Genomic DNA, 19521 nt, shown 5'->3' with positions numbered 1-19521 from the left:
TAGACTTTATATCTATAAACAAAGATCATTTTGCAGACAGAATTTGACACACTTTTCTGTTTTCTCAGTTTTCTCTTTGGACTGACACCACAATCTCGGCTCCATGAGTTCCCAAAGGTCAAGGAGACGATGTGTGGAACTTCAGCCAGAACTTTCTTCGGGTTGTGAGCACACTCCCAGAACAATGTACACACTAAGCAAGTTTGTAGAATTGCCAACTCCACCGCTGTCACGGCATCAGTTGAAGAGATTGGAGGAACATCGTTACAAAAGTTGTGGAAAATCCCTGCTGGAGCCGTTAATGCAAGGATTTTGGGAATGGTTGGTAGGACAAGTTCCAGCATGGATTGCACCCAACCTCATTACCATCATAGGACTTGTAGTCAATATCTTCACAACAGTAGTGCTAGCATATTACTGCCCAACAGCAACAGAACAGGTAAATGATCTTTATTTTCTTTTGTGAAGATCTGTTATTTATTAAATGCTTCCATTGTATAGAACAGGTTTTTCTTGCAAACAAATTGTAAAAATATACGAATACTACAGCTGATACGACTACATACAGCCTTTATATCTCATGCTGAGTCATGGAGTCAATCAACATAGGCTGGTCTCTGCATTTTGATAAAGATAAGCAGAGGTGTTACCACCCATCTTTTCATCAGCCTTCTGCCCATTTATGAACAGCTTTCACATTTCATAACTTAAAGTGGATGTAAACCCTCCGTACACCCAGTGAAGTGAACAGCCTCAGATGATACACAGAGATTAACCAAATATCCCTACATTGGTTTTATATGTATATCTGCTGTGTTCACATTTACATACTGTTTAGAAAGTTGAGATCGTGTTAGGAGATTTTCTCTTCCTGGTTAACACAGAGTGTGATGTCTGGGCATACAGCCAAGATAGCTTACATTGCTGATTGGAGGAAAGGCGCACACACCCCCTCTCCTCATAGGCAGAGACTCTCCGAGCTGTTTTGTAATAGGAGCTGCTCTCTGATACTCTAATTTAGCAGCCTCCTTTGACAAAAGATTCAGGCTGCTTTTGTCTAAAAAGTCAAAAAATATGTCAGGAGTTCTCAGGATGATAACAGGGGAACGGTTCAGAAGAGAGCTATAAGACTTAGCTCATTGAAAAGAGATAACAAAATACTGCAGATATATGTGCCCAGCTCAAATTTCATGAATCGGGTTTACATCCACTTTAAAGCGATTTTAGTTATTTTTCTAGATATATAAAAACAAAACAAAAAAACAAACATGTTATACTTGCCTGCTCTGTGCAGTGGTTTTGCACAGAGCAGCCCAGATCCTCCTCTTCTGGTGTCCCTGGCTGAAGCTCCTGGCTCCTCCCTCCTGTCGAGTGCACCCACAGTAAGCAGCTTGCTATGGGGGCACCCAAGCAGAGTCACAGCTCCATGTGTCCATTTAGACAAGGCTGACTAACTTCGATTGATGGCTGGAGCCAATGTCTCAGCCAATCAGAGGGTGAGTCTCCCACGGCCAAGACACTTCTGAACATCGCTAGACAGAGATGGGTATAGGTAAGTATTGGGGGGGCCGAGGGGGCTGCTCCACACAGAAGGTATGTTATCTTAATGCATTGAATGCATTAAAGAGGTTGTAAACCCTCGTGTTTTTTCACCTTAATGCATTTTATACATTTAGGTGAAAAAACGTCTGTCACTGAGCGCACCCCCCCCCCCCCCCCCCCCCGTTTTTTACTCGCCTAAGCCTGTTCGTTCCCATGTCAGAGATGAGCACACCCTCTCTCCCCGTCTCGGCTCTTGATTTGACAGATTCATAGCAGCGCAGCCATTGGCCCCTGCTGCTGTCGATCAAATCCAATGGCGCTGGGGGACGGGGCCGAGTCGGGCTTTTTGTATCTATGGATTCAAAAGCTGTACTCGGGAGCATGCCTGCACGTGTACCCCCAGGAGAGCGAGGAGGACCCCAGAAGAGGATGATCGGGGCCACTCTGTGCAAAACGAACTGTACAGTGGAGGCAAGTATGACATGTTTTTTTTACAACCACTTTAACCACTTGGGGTCCTCCCCACACAGCTATACTGCGGCAGGGTAGCCCTTGCTGTGCAAAATCATGTACCTGTACGTGATTTTCGTGCATGTGGTCTGGGGCATGCACGATGTCCGCCGGGACCCCCCAATCATTCTCAGGAGAGGCAGATCGCCGTTCTGTGTGAAGGGAAGATGGAGATCTTGTGTTTCTGCAAAGCAGGAACATGAATCTTGGTTTTCTCCCAGTCAAAGCACTCCCTAGGGGACACTCTTTGATCGCCTCTGATGTTAACCCCTTCTTAAGCTCTGCATGGTTTGAGATTACCAGGTCCAACAGAGCATCATTCCTAGTTAGGGTCTCAATAAACTGGACCATAAAATTGTCCTGTAATAGGTTTATACATTTTTTGCCCTTTTAACTGTCCCAGCAGTGCCATTACTCCAGTCAATTTCTGGGTAATTACTAAAAACAAGTATATACCATTCAATCCAACATACTGCCGACATGTACAGTATGCTGTTTTTTTTCGGTTTACATACCGTAGTATAGGTATATTCCCCCCGGCTTCCGGGTAGTGGCTCCCGCGGGAGTGGGCGTTCCTATTCAGAGACTAAGTGATTGACGTATGACAAAAGCTTCCCCCCTGGCGCAAAAGGCGCGTCGCCAGTTTCCGAAAAAAGGCGAACGTCGGTGCGTGTAAACCGAAAAAAAAAAAAAAAAACAGCATACTGTACATGTCGGCAGTATGCTGGATTGAATGGTATATACTTGTTTTTAGGGTGAACCTCTGCTTTAATAATACCATCCCAGCCCTTGCAGCCTTTCCATCTGTGCAAGAAGCTGAGTCTCCACCACCTCACTAACACTGCTTTATGTTATCAAAAATGGTACATGTTTGAGTTAAAGTATGTGTAAACCCTCACCTTGTAAAGCAACCCATTTAGTTTGAAATAAAAATTAATAAATATATAAATCACATTATAAATACCTCCCATCCACTTTTTTTTATAAGTTATCACACCCTTTGTTCCCAGCTGCATAAGGAGCTCAGAGCTGGGGAAGAGAAACGACAGCATACTGATCTTCCAAGTGAATAGCTGTGCAGGACGGGGAGGCGTGCCAGGACAAGTTTGATTATTGGAAGAGAGCAGGTTGAGTCCCCAGCACAGCTAGAGAACTGACCACGCCGTGGCCGTATGCCTAGTGTGGTCAGTTTTTAATAGGAAAGGGGCTAGCAGGAATACCAGGTATTTCACACAAAGAAAGCAATACAAAGAGAACAGGATGCATGTTCATACAATTACATAGTACAAGCAGGCACATATCAGGATAATGAAATGTTGGGCTTACATATTCTTTAAAGTTTGTTTGCAGTGTTTTGGCAACCCACTCAAATTATTGGACTGCCTTAACACAATGAAAATTAATGCATATGGTACGCGCAAGTCAACAAAACAACTTGGTGTAACTGGGCCCTTAGTCCCGATTCACACTCATGTGAATCTGATGCGGTTCTGATGCCTTCCAGAACACACAGATTGGGATGGGATCTGGGCGGGCCGCTACATGTATGTGGTCCCGTCCCTTTCTTTAACGGCTCGATCATTGGCTGGATAGCTGCTGGGTCCCGCCCACCTCCAACATCACGCTGAATTTGTGTCTCTCTCTCTCTCTCTCTCTCTCTCTCTCTCTCTCTCTCTCTCTCTCTCTCTCTCTCTCTCTCTCTCTCTCTCTCTCTCTCTCTCTCTCTCTCTCTCTCTCTCTCTCTCTCTCTCTCTCTCTCTCTCTCTCTCTCTCTCTCTCTCTCTCTCTCTCTCTCTCTCTCTCTCTCTCTCTCTCTCTCTCTCTCTCTCTCTCTCTCTCTCTCTCTCTCTCTCTCTCTCTCTCTCTCTCTCTCTCTCTCTCTCTCTCTCTCTCTCTCTCTCTCTCTCTCTTTTCAAGTTTTAACTTTCAACTGTATTTGAAATTTAAATATAGTGCAAAATAACTTTTAACATAGAAAATTGGACTGCTTTCTCCATGTAAAAGTGGCAGATTTCGCTTTAAGAACAAATGAATGTTGGCTTTCTCACAAGAGAGACGGTTCCTCTTCTCAATGATATGAGATGCTTTACTGAATAGTCTCTCGCTCTCTGTACTGGTGCTTGGGGAAGATAAATATTTGCATGCAATCTGTCCAAGAAATGGAAAATGTTCTTTGTTCATGCGCCAGTACTCAAGGGGATTGTCCCTTCTGGTGATAGGCAGTTCAGCTAAATAAATCCCCAGATGTTGGGTACCTGCTCTTGTTGTGGCACTGCTATGGGCCGGGGGTTCATTACTGTAAAATTTTGTCAAACATATCAGATGGTGAGGCAGTGTGTTCCTCTTCACTAGTTTGCGACCATTTCTCTGGTATACTTTTCTCTGTGCTGCACATCCAATCTCCATCACCAGATACTTTCATCGCCTTCATTTGTGCCTGTAGCATTGCCCATGCACACTGCTTTTTCTCTGCATTAAACTATGTTCTTTAAATCGAGGATATAATGGAATGCAGTACAGAGGGTTGTGTCTTGAAACCGGTTGTTAACAGCCTCCAGTAGAGTGGTTTTAGATGTTTTTACGCCATGGTCTGTTTCTGCCTCTTTTCCTAGAAAACGCTTTAGTGCAGCAATCAAAGGAATAACTTCAGCAAAAGACTCATTAGCTGAGTTTATTTGTTTTGTTAAAAATGTTCAAATGGACTTGGAAGAGACAAACTATTTTCAACTAACATCCACTGATGTGCGCTCAATGTTGTTAGCAATCTGCAATGCATGCAGGGCTGGTGCTACCACTAGGCAAACGCCTAGGACACACTGCTGCCTAGGGGCGACCGGCCACTGTTTTGCGTCTGCAGGCTGCAGCATGTAACTAACTCGGTCTCAGGCAGCTGCTCCGTCCAACTGGTAGTGTAATTAGAGGTGCAATGCAGCACTGGAGCTCGGCGCTAGAGGAAGCAGAGCCGATGCTTCCTGTACAGCCATCACATGGGCAGGACAAAAGGGGTTCAGGGGTGAAGCCAATGGGGCGGTAAAATGAGGTTTTGCCTAGGGCAGGGGTGTCAAACCCAATTTTATCATGGGGCTCATCAGCATTATGATTGCCCTCAAAAGGGCCGGTTGTATCTGTAAGATTAGATGTCCAGCACATACCCTTCCCTTACATTGGATCTCAAGAGCCACCCCACCATCAGAAGTTTAGTCCCCCACTTTCCCTTACATCACAGTGCACCACCACCCCCTTTCCTTATGCTGCTGCTGGGAAGAAGCTGGATGAATTGCTTGAAAGCAGAAAGTAAGGGTCTGGAGTAGGACCAGAGGAGGGCTGAAGCTCTCCTGCAGCTGCAGGAGAGGTTTGAGGGCTACATGAAATGGCTTGAAGAGCTGGAATCGGCCCGCGGGCCTTGTTTGACACCTATGGCCTAGGGTGTTAAAAATCCTTACACCAGCCCTGAATGCACACAGCTGAAACAGTAGGTGCTATTCCAACGAGTGGCTACATCGGCATTCCAAACTGTATCTGCAAGGCTTGCAATTCAGAATAAGCAAGGGGAGAATGTTTAGCCACTTCAGTCCTGGAAGGATTTACCTCCTTAAAGCGGTGGTTCACCCTGCTGAACAACATTTCAGCATAAAATCCGGCATAGTAGCGCGAGCTACACTATGCCGGTTTTACATTTTTTAACCCCGTACTCGCTGTTTAATCGTACATAGACGATTCCGTCTGCCGCGGGGAATGGGCGTTCCTAGCAAGAGGGAGGGTGATTGACGGCCGACTCTGGCACGTCACGCTCCCCGAAGACAGCCGGAGTAGGTCTCGGCTCTTCACGGCGCCTGCGCACAGGCTATGCGCAGGCGCCGTGAAGAGCCAAGCCTATTTCGGCTATTTCCGGAGAAGCGTGACGCGCCAGAGCCGGCCGTCAATCACTTTCCGTCTGGATTGGAACGCCCATTCCCCGTGGGCAGACGGAATCGTCTAGGTCGGATTAAACCGTGAGTACGGGGTTAAAAAATGTAAGACCGGCATACTGTAGCTCGCGCTACGATGCCGAATTTTATGATTTATGATTTTTTATTCTAGGGTGAACCCCCGCTTTAATGACAGGTCTTTTTTTTTTTTTGTGCTACGACACTGCCTCGTTTTAACTGACAATTGTGCAGTCATGCGATGTACCGAAACAAAAATTGATGTCCTTTTTTCGCAACAAATGGAGCATTCTTTTGGGGGTATTTGATCACCCCTGCGAGTTCTATTTTTTGCGCTATAAACAAAAAAAAAGAATGACAATTTTGGGGAAAAAAAACTATATTTATTACTTTCAGCTATATATAATGCATATACAAAAAAAATGGAAAAAAAACAAACAAATGTATTCATCAGTTTAGGCCAATATGTATTCTATACATTTTTGGTAAGAAAAAAAACTCCCAATTGGCATGTATTGATTGGTTTGCGCAAAAGTTATAGCGTCTACAAAGTAGGGGATAGATTTAGAGACTTTTTAATTTGTTTGTTATTGTTTACTGGACTGCGACATTGCGGTGCCCAAATCTGACCCCAAGTGATACCCCAAGACACAAATGCAGTGATCAGTGCTAACAAAATGCACTGATTAATGTATAAATGATGCTGGCAGGGCAGGGGTTAACACTAGGGGTGATCAAAGGGGTTAACTGTGTTTCCTCAGTGTGTGTTCTAACTGTAAGGGGGGATGGGCTCACTGGGCAACACAGAGATCACTAGGAACAGCCAATCTCAGTATTGTCTCCTGTCAAAACAAAGATGTGCCTAGTTTACATAGGCAGATCCCCGTTCTGCCTTTCTGTGGAGCGATCGCGGATGGCTGCAGGCATCGAGTCCGCTGGACCTGCACGCGCGCGCCCACAGTATCTCATGCACGCAACTATGTACAGGTATGTAGTTTCACGCAGCCGGGCTGCCCTGTCGCAGTATGTGTGTGGTGGGTGGTCCGGAAGTGGTTAAAGTGACCCACAATGTTTCTTCAATTTGAGATATATATATATATATATATATAATATATATATATATATATAATATATATATATATATATATATATTAGGGCTGGAAAAATTTAAAGATTAATTCCTCGATTTAATCTTTAATTTTTTTGATCGATCAAAATTCTTGACGTCACCGGACAGTGAGAATTACCCTGCTGGATGCGAGCAAACTGCACCCATTGGTTGGAGGTACCTTTGCATCTGTGGAGCAGGAGGATGCATCGGGCTCCATCAGGGGAAGGGGGCAAAAATAACCATTGTTTTCCTGTCCGAAGCAGTTTTGTGCAGACAATTCTTTGTGTATCGCCAACATCTGTTCCGTGCGAAAGACTGTTCAGTTCTTCAGGGTATATTGTCAATAAAATGCGATCATGTCTGCTTCCAGAAAATGTAAACACTCTGGTATGTCTGTGTGACTGGCTAAAGTGATGCCTACTTGCCTACTATAAAGTGACTGACAGTCAATCTACTAGATAAGTTTTATAATTAAAGTTAAATTTACTTTCTATGTTTTTCTTAAAGTTTAATAAGAAAAAAATTACTTCCGTCGGTTCTACAGTTTGAATGTAAAACGTATTTGTGTGAACTGTGAAGTAAAAGGGTCACTAAAGGATTTTTTTTTTTTTTAGCTAAATAGCTTCCTTTACCTTACTGCAGTCCTGGTTTTATGTCCTCATTGTTCGTTTTTGCTTTGATGTTGCTGTAATTTCTCTCTGTTCTGGACACTTCCTGGTTGTCTGTTTCCTGATCACCACAGTACTGGGAGATTTCTCACTGTGGTGACTAATCAAAGAGGTGTGATTACTGTGTGTCAGCACCAATCCAGTTTCGTTTTACAAAGCATCACTGCCCTCTATTGGCTCTTTGTCTCTGTACATCAGAGAACCAGGAAACGGCAAAAACGAAACTAAACTGCAGGTACATTATGTGATTGGTTTGTATCTATTTTTAATCATTTTTAAAAGGAATCGGTTAACTATTATGTCTCTATACCCTGTAAACAGTCATTTCAGCAAAAAAAATGTTTTCCTTTTAGTGACCCTTTTAAGTCATGGATTGTGGAAACCAACTAGTGTCGGGTGATTGTATATAGTGTATACCACATTTACCACTGACTAATGCAGAGTTGCAATGCAAGGAGATCAGCTAAAAGTAGTTGGATCTGTATGTGCGTTATAATTAATCGAAATTAGTCAATTAATAACAATCGATTAATCGAACACGAAAATTTGAATCCGTAACAGCCTATAGATAGATAGATAGAGAGATAGATGTGTGTTCGGAACCTCGGATTACGAACATAATCCATTCCTGGAGAATGCTCGTAAACCAAAGTACTCGCATATCAAAGCGAGTTTCTCCATTGGAGTCAATGGAAACGAAAATTATTTGTTCCGCATTGACTTTAGTGGCATACAATACCGCATGCGGCCAGAGGCGGGGGGCACCAGAGAGCCTCGAGAAAAGGCCAGAGGACATCTTAGCTGACCTCGGAAAGGCTCGGGAACGGAGTATTTCCGAGTCTTTCCTAGCATTTCCGAATGGCTCTGGCGCCCCCCCCACCTTCTCACTTCTCACCGTTGGATTTTGTTTATTTATCCAGTTATTGAACGTCTTTCAACATAGTTGGATTCAATTCATTTATCCAGTCAAGGATTTATGGACTTTAATTATCACCGATACCATTAGTTCACATGTGGTGTTGCACGATACAATTTAGATTGTTTTATCACAATTGATTCACTGTTGGCGCTACACTTTTTCCACATATGTTTTACTAGCAACTCTTTTTTTTTTTTTTTCAATATTTTTTATTAGTATATAAAGAATCATATACATACATACATACATATCAACGTGTAAGTTTCGACAATACTCATATAGTTGCACATAACGTCTAGTCACAATTCTTATAACATTAAATTGAATAATATATAAATGTTTTGCTTCATATCTAAAAGTAAAATTCCTGTCAGACAGAAAAAACAACTATTTCCATTTATATCAGATATATTACTATTGCTCATACTACAGGTACAAGTAACCGCTACATTAAAAAACACCACAGAATTATTACTTAACCATTCAAAGCTTGTATGAAAGTAACATATTAGAAAACTACGATTTTAAACTAATAGAGATTACGATCCCTGGTTAAACATTCAAATGTTTTGGTTGACCCATGTTTTCCACGGTGACCATGCAACATCGAATTTGTGTAAGTTGTTTTGGGATAAAGCCCACAATCTTTCATATGTCATATGAAGATTTGTTAAGTCTATAGCTTCCATCACCGAAGGAGGACATGGAACTTTCCACCTTCTGGTGATTGAAAGTCTAGCTGCTAAGAGTAAATTGATGATTGAAGTTCGTTTATTAGCCTGAATACATTCCACACCCAGGGACAACAATGCCAAAGCTGGGTTTGGTTCTATACTAGCAACTCTTGATCTCTTTTGCTGTGTTAGCGGCTTTATTATTAACCTCTATGAGATAGCGCAGTATTTTTTCTTTTTGTTTATTTGTGCCTTGTGGGATCTTTTTTACTGCAGCAATCTGTTCTTTCACCTTCCATCATGGATGTCTTTGAATATAGGGCCAAACGGACTGTTAATACTGAGGGGGTATTTACTGTCATGAGTAATGATACTGAAATTGGTGGAATGTTCATGCGACTTAAGAACATAATGGTTTCAGAATTGCACCTACAGTGGGACATCGTTTTCCTACAACAGTATATAACAGAGGGTATGGTCCCCAGGAGCTTTAGATGGGATGTCCAGCCCCAACAAGGTGACCCCGATCTGGACTCCTGGTACCGGTATTTTAACGAAACCGGTACCAATTTCTTAGGTTTTTTGATTTCAAGGAAACAAAATAGACTTCAACTTCTAGATAGAGAAATAAAGAAGTTAAGTGAAAAACTCTTGTTATTTAAAAACTCTACAGAGTACAATTCCCTTTCCTCCAATCACATCTTGAAAAAGAAGATGGAGAACAGAGAAACAAGAAGCATAAGAAATATTCACGTGATGTTGGGGATTATAAATCAGGAACTGTTTTCAAGTGGCAAAAATCCTCAGCAGCACCGGTTGGCGTAGATTCTACTATGAAAACTGGAGCTGCGGGGACACATTCCAATAACAGTCAGCATATGGCCCATCAATCTGCTCCTGTATATCCTACATCTGTTTATACTGCTAGGGAGCAAACAGTGAGAGGAAGCTCTCCTGGGTATTATGCATCACCTCGTTCACGGACTAACAATAATTCTAACAAAAGAGGGGGGTGTGGTATGTCTAAGGGTAACCAGCGAGACTCTAGGAACCTTTATCATCAAGATCAAAGTTATTATGGCCCTAGAGGTTCACCCAGGAGATCTGATGAGTATGAGGCTCCTTATGAGCCCAATGCCCATTATTCCTATAATACCCCTTCGTGATGTTCGTGGAGAAGGTGGACCTGATTCTAATTGAGTACACTATAACCATGATTCATATGGTCCAGGATCTTATGAAAATAAGGATTTTCATCGGGACGGCCCAGGGCACCAAAGGCCTTCGGATCCAAAAGAGGGACCAGAGGGGGTAGAAGGGCGCAGAGGAAAAAGAAGGGTCTAATTGGCCAAGGAGTGTTCAACCTGAGTTCCAAGGAACTAACCTCTAATGAGCTGCTGGTCTTGGACAAAGGTTTGAAATTCGCCCCCCCTAGTAAATTCAACAAATTTAACACGTTTATAGACGTGCAAAAGTTTGTGCGTAAAATCAACAAAGATACTTTTTGACTAATACCTCACTCCCTGCAGAGAGGGCAGCTACATCAGGAACAGTTCATACTAGATTGTCCAATCCATCGTTGTTCAATCCATCTGTTGCAGTAGTCCTTGCAGTAAGCATTTTTAAGGATCTGGTCCTCCAAGACCTGGCATCTTTACCTATCAAAAAACACTATCATAATCCCCCTACCCAAAGAAGGCTTTCAATCCCTTTGTGATCAGAAAGACCTTGTTGTCCGTCCAGCGGACAAGGGTGGTGGAATTGTGGTCATGGACAAATCTAAATATGTCGCTGAAATGTCGAATCTTGTCAGATCATGATACTTATCAGGAATTACAGAACAATTCCACTAATAGGTTTAAAAAAGAACTTGTTGGCCTAATAACGAAAGGGTTTCAGTCTCGTATTCTGAATAAGAAAGAACGAGCCTATTTGATACCAACTGCCCCCAGAATCCCGATGATCTATCATTTACCCAAAATCCACAAAGATCCTATACACCCTCCCGGAAGGCCCATCGTGAGCGGCATTGATTCTATTACCTCTCGTATTGGCCGCTATATTGACTTTTTTCTACAACCATTAGTCAAAACAACCCTGTCCTACCTGAAGGACACCACCTCTACTATTAAATTATTAGAGAGTACAGAAATACGTGGTGATTATTTATTAGCTACTGCAGACGTAGCTTCTTTATATACATGCCTTCCCCAGGATTTGGGAATAGAAGCACTCACTCTATTTTTGGATCGGGACCATTCCTTGGTCAATGAACAACGCAGTTTTATCATTGAACTACTAAAATTCGCCACTACCCACAATTACTTCTGGTTCGACCAGAAGTTCTTTTTACAAAAACGTGAAGTGGCGATGGGCGCCAAGTTCGCCCCGAGCTTGGCCAATTTATTCATGGCCAAGTGGGAGGAGGATGTCGTCTATTCGGAGCGGAATCCTTCCCTGGTCCTTTGGGCCAGGTATATAGACGACATCCTCCTCCTATGGGACGGGTCTCCCGAATCACTTAAGGATTTCTTTTCCATATTGAATGAGAATAATCGAGGTATCTCTTTCATTTGAATGTAGTACCACTAAGATTAACTTTCTCGATCTCGAGATTGGGTTGGAATCCAGGCAATTTAAGTTTCAAACCCATTTTAAAGCCACGGACCGTAACCACTTTATCCCTATGGATAGCTGCCATCATAAGTCATGGCTTAAATCGGTGCCCCGGAGTCAGTTCTTACGCTTACGGAGGAATTGTAGCGATACTGACACATATCTGTCTCAGGCCTCTCTGCTTAAACAGAGATTTCTTGATAAAGGATATGATGAATCCTCTGTGAACTTAGAGATGTTAAATGTAGAGCAGATTGATTGAGGATGCCTCTTGGCTGATAGACCTCCACGAGATAGCGATAACTCTTTTTGATATTCTATGCTCACATCTTACTCCAACCAACATAGAGATCTGAAAACTATCTTCAATCGCCATTGGAACGTGCTTGGAAAGGATAAAGTACTCGGACAAGTTTTGCCTGAACAGGCTAGGATCGTTTTTAAAGGCGCACCTTCCTTGAACAGTATCGCTCCAAATATTGTAGATCCTCCGGTACGCTCAACCTTCTTTCAGAACATGGCGGGATACTTCCCATGTAAAAAGTGTACGGTCTGCCAGTACAATCTCAGTGGAAGACGTAAAACTCTGGAATTTCAATCCAGAGTGACAAATCAGAGTTATCCGATCAAACATTTTTGTACGTGCGCTACGACACATGTTGTCTACCTGATCACCTGCCCATGCGGGAAGCAGTATGTGGGTCGCACAACGCATGCGTTTTCCGTGCGGGTAGGTGAACATATAACCAAGAGCATAGGGGGTGACAGGAAGCACACTGTACCAAGACATTATAGATCTTGTCACAGTCGGGATCCTAGGGGGTCACAATTCCTGATCATTGACAGGTATATCCCACCTTGGCGAGGAGGAGCCAAAACCAGAGGAGTATCCAGACTCGAAACCTACTGGATATATGAATTGCAATCCCACTCTCCTCAGGGTATGAATGTAGAGTGGGATATTAATGCATTCATTAACCAGTCCTAATAGTTAGGTGGAATCAACCATCTCCCAATATCCTATTAGTGGGTAAAAGTACATTTTTAATTTTTTTTTTTTTTCTTTTTCTGTTTTTCTTTTGTCTGATGATTTTATGATATACATTAATTTCTGATAGGTTTGTGTTCTTGTAAACCCGTGTTCAATCATGGCTCTATCAGGAATATACGTCCCCTACCCCTTTAAATTTTTCGGATGCCTGGGACACCCCCCCTTCCTAAAAAAAAAAATATATATTTTTTTTATACATTTTCTTTGTGACCCCATAGATTTCACTGGTTCATCCTGGGACCTGTAGTTCTTCACTGGTTGGGAGGGAATTCTTCAGCTCTGAGGTATTCATGGTGGGGCCTGGGTCCTTCACTTTTGGGGGTCACCTAATATCTAAAGACGGGAACCCCCCCCCAAATTTGAAGGACTACAACACCCAGCATGAACCCCCTGAGATCTAAGTGTGTGATACCATAGATTTCACAGGTTTATGCTAAGACCTGTAGTTCTTCACTATTTGGGGGGGGGGTCACATCTTCAGCTCTTGGGGGGTGGGGGTCATGCTGGGACCTGTAGTCCTTAACTTTGGGGAGGTCACACCCCCCAAAGTAAAGGACTACCTGTCCCAGCATGAACCCCTGACATCTAAGGGTGTGCCCCCCCCCCCCCCCAATTTGAAACTCCCAGCATGAACCTGTGTGATCCCATAGATTTCACAGATCTATGCTTGGACCTGTAGTTCGTCACTAGTTGGGGGGGGGGGGGGGGGTCTGCTGTCACATCTTAAGCTCTGAGGGGTTCATCATCAGAAACTCTAAAGCCGGATTCACACTAGTGCGGTGCGAATTTCAGCTCTGTTAGAGAGAGATAAGAGAACTGTTCAGCAGATCAGCTCTGTTTTAGATGCTAATTTGTAGACCTGGGAGAGGGGAGGGGAATGTGTATTGAGCTGAATGAGAGAAATCCTGAAGAGAAATTAACACACGTGCGAATCAGATGTGTACTCATAGAAGATAATGGGCCTGAATTCGCACCTGAGCCGCACCGCAATGCCTAGAAAACGCAGACGTTTTTTCGCCTATGCACAGTGCGAATGCATCGCACATATGTGAACCAGCCTCATTGAAATCAATGTATTTTATAATGTTATGCAAATTGGATGCGGTTTAAGCCGCAACCAATTCGCATAGGTGTGAACCCGGCCTCAAATATTTCCACGCTGCAGACAGTAGAGCCATAGTGGGAGTAAAAGGGGGGGGGGGGGACTCAAAATCTATTTGAAAGTAAACCTCAGGTATAAATTTGAAAAATATAAAAGAAAGGCGAGCGCACAGCTGCCTAGTTTATCATGCTTTACCAAGCAAGAAGCAACAGGTTGTCAAGCAGAGCTGCATCATGCTGAAAAAGGCAGCATTTCTCTAAACACTTGAGCTCTCCGAATTTCTCACAAAGAGGTGGGTAATTGGCAGAAAACATGCTTTCTTTTTTCTAGTTAAAGTGGAAAACGTATGGAAGACTATACAAGGGACCCATGTGGCTCGGGTCGCTTGTATAGTATCTGGCTTCCTGACACTTTCTGGGCAGGGGCCCATTGATCAGCGCTGATTGAAGTAAACTGGTACGCTGCAGGCAATGTTGTTCTTTTTTTGGGCGTGCCACAGCACAGGGTCATGCAAGTACTTCTCATCTTGGAAAGGGCATCTGAGGGCAGAATAGAACAGGCAAGGAGTGCCCTCTGAGTATTGTTAGATCATATCTGGGTATATTTGTCCAAACATTAGTGAACCTTGCAAAATCATTCAGTTTAACATATCTATCTAAATGTATTTATTGCATAACTTTTACTGAAAGGTAATTCACTAGGTATGATGTAAAAACATCCACCTTCTGCACATGGGTGACTTCCAATACCAAAAAGCACTGTTTTTATTTTACTAGGAATTTAGTTTAGGAACGTGTGCTACATTTATTTTCTTCCCTTTTTATTTTCCTGATATCTTTTAAAAGCACTTTCTAACGTTCAAGCACATCAAGTAACACCTTTTTCTAGGTTTTTGAGCTCCTCTTGCAAATGACTTCTCTGCAGTTCCCAAGGACTACATGTCCCATGGTACCTTTGGTGCCTGCAACCAGTAATTCCTGTATGACTCCGCCTCCTGAAACTCCTCCCCTCAGCACCTCTGTAGTTCAAAGTTCTATAAAGCACTAGAAGGAAAGGCTCTGTATTCTACATCAGGGCTCGACAAATCCCGGTCGCCATGGCGACTAGAAATAGTGTCCTGGCGACTTGGCTTGGAAGGTGGGCAAAAAAAAAAAGTTATTACCACCAGATGTGTGAGCTGGCGCAATCTGGTGGTGGCCGTTGGTATTACAAGTTAAGCATTACCAGTTAAAGCGGAGGTTTACCCCTAAATTACACTTTTTCCCCTTAGATTAATGCTCGTTTTGTCTAGGGGAATCCGCTAGTTGTGTTAAAATATGAGCCGTACTTACCGTTTACGCAATGCATCTACTCCGTCACTTCCGGGTATGGGCTGCGGGAGTGGGCGTTCCTTCTTGATTGACAGTTGGCAGCGGTCTTACAAGAGCACTTTTTTTGGGAAAAAATTACACTTTTTTTAATTAAGAAATAAGACAACAGTAAAGTTATCCCCATTTTTTTTTTTTTTATCGTATGAAAGATAATGTTACGCCAAGTAAATTCATACCCAACATGTCACGCTTCAAAATTGCGTCCGCTCGTGGAATGCCGACAAACTTTTACCCTTTAAAATCTTCATAGGCAACGTTTAAAAAAATCTACAGGTTGCATGTTTTGAGTTACAGAGAAGGTCTAGGGCTAGAATTATTTCTCTCGCTCTACCAATTGCGGCAATATCTCACATGTGTGGTTTGAACACCGTTTACATATGCGGGCGCTGCTCACGTATGTGTTCGCTTCTGCGCGCAAGCTCGTCGGGACGGGGTGCGTTTTCTGGCTCCTAACTTTTTTAGCTGGCTCCTAGATTCCAAGCAAATTTGTCAAACCCTGTTCTATATCTCCCATGTCTCCTGTTAAACAAAATAGAATATGCACTCCTAGGTCATACTCACTCATGATGTAATAGCAATTGAATGTGTTCAAGTAAAACCAAACACTGCTTAGAGGAAAAAAAAACTACTACTTTCTGATCCTTTAGCAAATTATTAACAGGGTTGTGCATTTTAAACATGCACTACCCTGTTGTTAGAAAAGTAATCACATACTACTAAATGTTATCTCTTTCTAACTAGCATGCAATGTTGTATTGTATTTTATTTATATATTCTAGTGGTTAGGATGTCTATTTGGAAAGATCTTCGGCGGCAATGCTCACCCTTAGAATAAATGATTGTAGCCACATCCATCCATCCATCCAGGAGGGAAGGAGCCCGCTCTCCCACGAAGCCTTGTATGCTCGCAAGTCTCAACTGCGGAGAATGCCGGCCGTACATCAAGTGACGTGGGCACTACCAGTGGGCATGCACAACGGCAAAGTCCAGGCATCCTAACTGTGCAGCCGCGCCTCCACCCCAATGTGACCCGCGGCCATTATCGGCAGCTTATTTATCTTTCGGCAAAATACTGATAACGCCATTTTCGGCTGCCGAGATTTCGGTGCATCCCTACTATTATTTACAGTAAGGGTGAACTAGTCCTTTAAAGTTTAATTCCAGGCACCACCTAACTAATCTTAAAAATGGACCCCAGCCATCATAACGTCTATTCTGACTAACCTATGTAAGAAGGATCTGTAGGACTACCTATTTTCAGCCCGTTTAGGTTCGGTCAAGTGATCTGGCTCCTTTGTGTCATCCAGCACAGCTGCAGGGGAGAGGAGGAAGCACAAACAACGGATTAACCATTGAAGCCTTTAGGTGATGTCACTGTTTCAGGCTTTATTAGCCTTTCTTCTCCTTCTTTCCTTTTTATTGAATTTTTTTTTAAATAAATGCTTTTATTTACTTTTGACATTTTCTTGTGAATAAGTATGGATACTATGTACCCCACACTCATTCACATAGGGGGACAGGAGTGAACCCCCCCGTTGGGGGTTTTAAGAGTAAGATAAGCTACCCCCACCCCCTGCACCCCCACTGCCAGTGGGCCCGGGTTGTGGGGAAGAGGCCAATGTCCTCATCAGCATGGGGACAAAGTGCCTGCCCCCCTTGTTGAGGGCATGTAGTCTAGTATGATTCTGGAGAGGGACTGGGGGACTCGCGCACACATTTTATTGATTTTGCTGCGTTTTCATTGAAGTCTATGGACCACAAAATTGTACTAATCCCCTCACAACATTAATGTAAACGGGCTCCCGCATTTCAGTACAGTGCTCTATATTGCCAAAAATGGTGCATGTTTTTTGTAGTGCTTTGGCAACCCAATCAAATTAATGGACTGCCCAGTACACGTTGCAAGTCAATGCACATGATAATCGCACCGCAACAAACTGGCTTTGTGTAAACGGGCTTTAAATAGTTGCTCATGAACAGTTGGGCTCTTCCGCTGGCTCACAGGAGCTTCTGTTCTGCCCTATATAGCAGGTAAATAAGTTCTGACGGAACACTCTCAGACTGTTTGACTTGTTGGCTCTAAAATTAAAAACGCTGATTGCTTTCTACACAATAATTTTTTATTCCTTCTGCAGGCCCCAACGTGGACATATTTATCTTGTGCTGTTGGTTTATTTATTTACCAGTCCTTGGATGCCATCGATGGGAAGCAAGCAAGGAGAACAAACAGCAGTACTCCACTGGGAGAGCTTTTTGACCATGGATGTGACTCCCTCTCTACAGGTGGATTTTTTTGTTCTATTGTATTAAACAATAATTCTTTGTTCTATTGTTCTTTTATTTCTTACCTGACCCCTGTACAGTGTGCCCTATAGTTCTATAGCTTCAGGATTTGGTCTAGCAGCAAGAGGTGACGTTTCAGAATGGTAGCAATTAAGACTGATCAAGTAACTTCTGTAAATGCTTAGAGATGGACCCCAGGCAGAGGGTAGCGATTGCGGGACACTGGCCGAGATCGAGTCCACGGGTCCCGCGGGCATGGTCACGTGCACGCCAGGAATTTCAAAGCAGAGACTATAGAGAATAAAATGGTGGTTGTTGCAATATTTTATGTCACACAGTATTTGTGCAGCGTTTTTTCAAACGCAATTTTTGTCGAAAAAATACACTTTCATTTAAAAAAAAAACAACTAAACAGTAAAGTTAGCCATTATTATTATTATTTTTTTTATAAATATATATATACATACATACATACATACACTATATATATATATATATATATATATATATATATATATATATATATATATATATATATATATATTTATATATTATTTTTTTTTTGTATAATGTGAAATAAGTTGTTAAACCGTAAGAATCGTGATCTTTATTCTAAGCAAAAAAAAATTGTGATTCTCATTCTAGCCAGAATCGTGCAGCTCTAATTCAAAGCAAACTCCTCCTTCCATCTATGTCTGCATTCTTTGTTGTTGAGAAATCACATTGAAAAACACCCCTAGCATTTCTGGCCGTGGCCATCTTGTGTAAGTGCAGATGATTGATGTAACACTAACTTCCTGGAATCCATCTGTTCTTAGCTTAGGCATGCAGACAGGAGGGTGTGCTTAACTGAGAAAACCCCTCCTCTCCTAAACACTCCTGGGAACATCATTTGCCAAGGCCAGAAACCAGAAAGTAGCTGGTTTGTTTAAAACATTTTATATATATATATATATATATATATATATATATATATATATATATATATATATATATATATATATATATATATATATATATATATATATATATATATATATATATATATATATATATATAAAAAATCAATATTGTATACATTTTGATTGAGAATGCAAAGTTCCATTTTAATCATTTTAATGTATAACTGTTTTTACCTAAAAAGTGGAATGAGTTGTTTTGTATCGCCACTTTGAACTGTAATATCACCGGTTTGTTTAGCACTGCAGTAGTTGGCTTAGACCTGAACATATCAGTATTTTTATCTTGTTCAGGTAAAAGGGGAATGGTATCTGAAATATTTTTTAAATGAAAAACCAACTTTTAAACTTTCTGTCATTTCTTTTCTTTGCAGTATTTGTGGTTTTGGGAACATGCATCGCTGTACAGCTTGGGACACACCCAGATTGGATGTTCTTCTGCTGCTTTGCAGCCATGTTCATGTTCTACTGTGCTCACTGGCAAACCTATGTCTCTGGAATGCTGCGATTTGGGATGTAAGTAGTTGTAGGATTCATTTCTTGCAAGATATCATTTTTTTTTTTTTTTTTTTTTTTTTACAAACTTTTATTTAATTATTTTTTTACAAATAATTCAAACATCTACCGTTTAACACTGCTAAACCATTTGCGAAGTAAATACAGGTAAATGCCTTCTATACTTTTTAAGACCCCTTTCACACTGAACCGCCCATAGCGTCTGTGGTAAAACTCTGCTATTTTTACCTGCCGACGCTGTGGGTGGATTTGCGGCGCATTTCGGCCGCTAGCA

The 19521-nt window shown here is 42.1% G+C and overlaps 1 protein-coding gene across 1 annotated transcript in view; it reads left to right on the top strand.

The window, feature by feature from the left end:
* The window catches only part of LOC120927217 (choline/ethanolaminephosphotransferase 1), an 85922-nt gene that overhangs the window by 22860 nt on the left and 43541 nt on the right, over positions 1-19521 (top strand). Inside the window, exons 2-4 of the mRNA XM_040337751.1 lie at positions 69-439; positions 17625-17772; positions 19106-19247. Of these exons, the coding sequence (XP_040193685.1) occupies positions 104-439; positions 17625-17772; positions 19106-19247 (626 nt within the window). The 5' untranslated portion in view covers positions 69-103. The remainder of the gene's footprint in view (positions 1-68; positions 440-17624; positions 17773-19105; positions 19248-19521) is intronic.

Source organism: Rana temporaria, chromosome 2 (assembly GCF_905171775.1).
Source record: "Rana temporaria chromosome 2, aRanTem1.1, whole genome shotgun sequence".
Lineage (NCBI taxonomy): Eukaryota > Metazoa > Chordata > Amphibia > Anura > Ranidae > Rana > Rana temporaria.
Note: the sequence above shows the minus strand (reverse complement) of the source record. Positions and strands in the feature narration are given on the sequence as shown.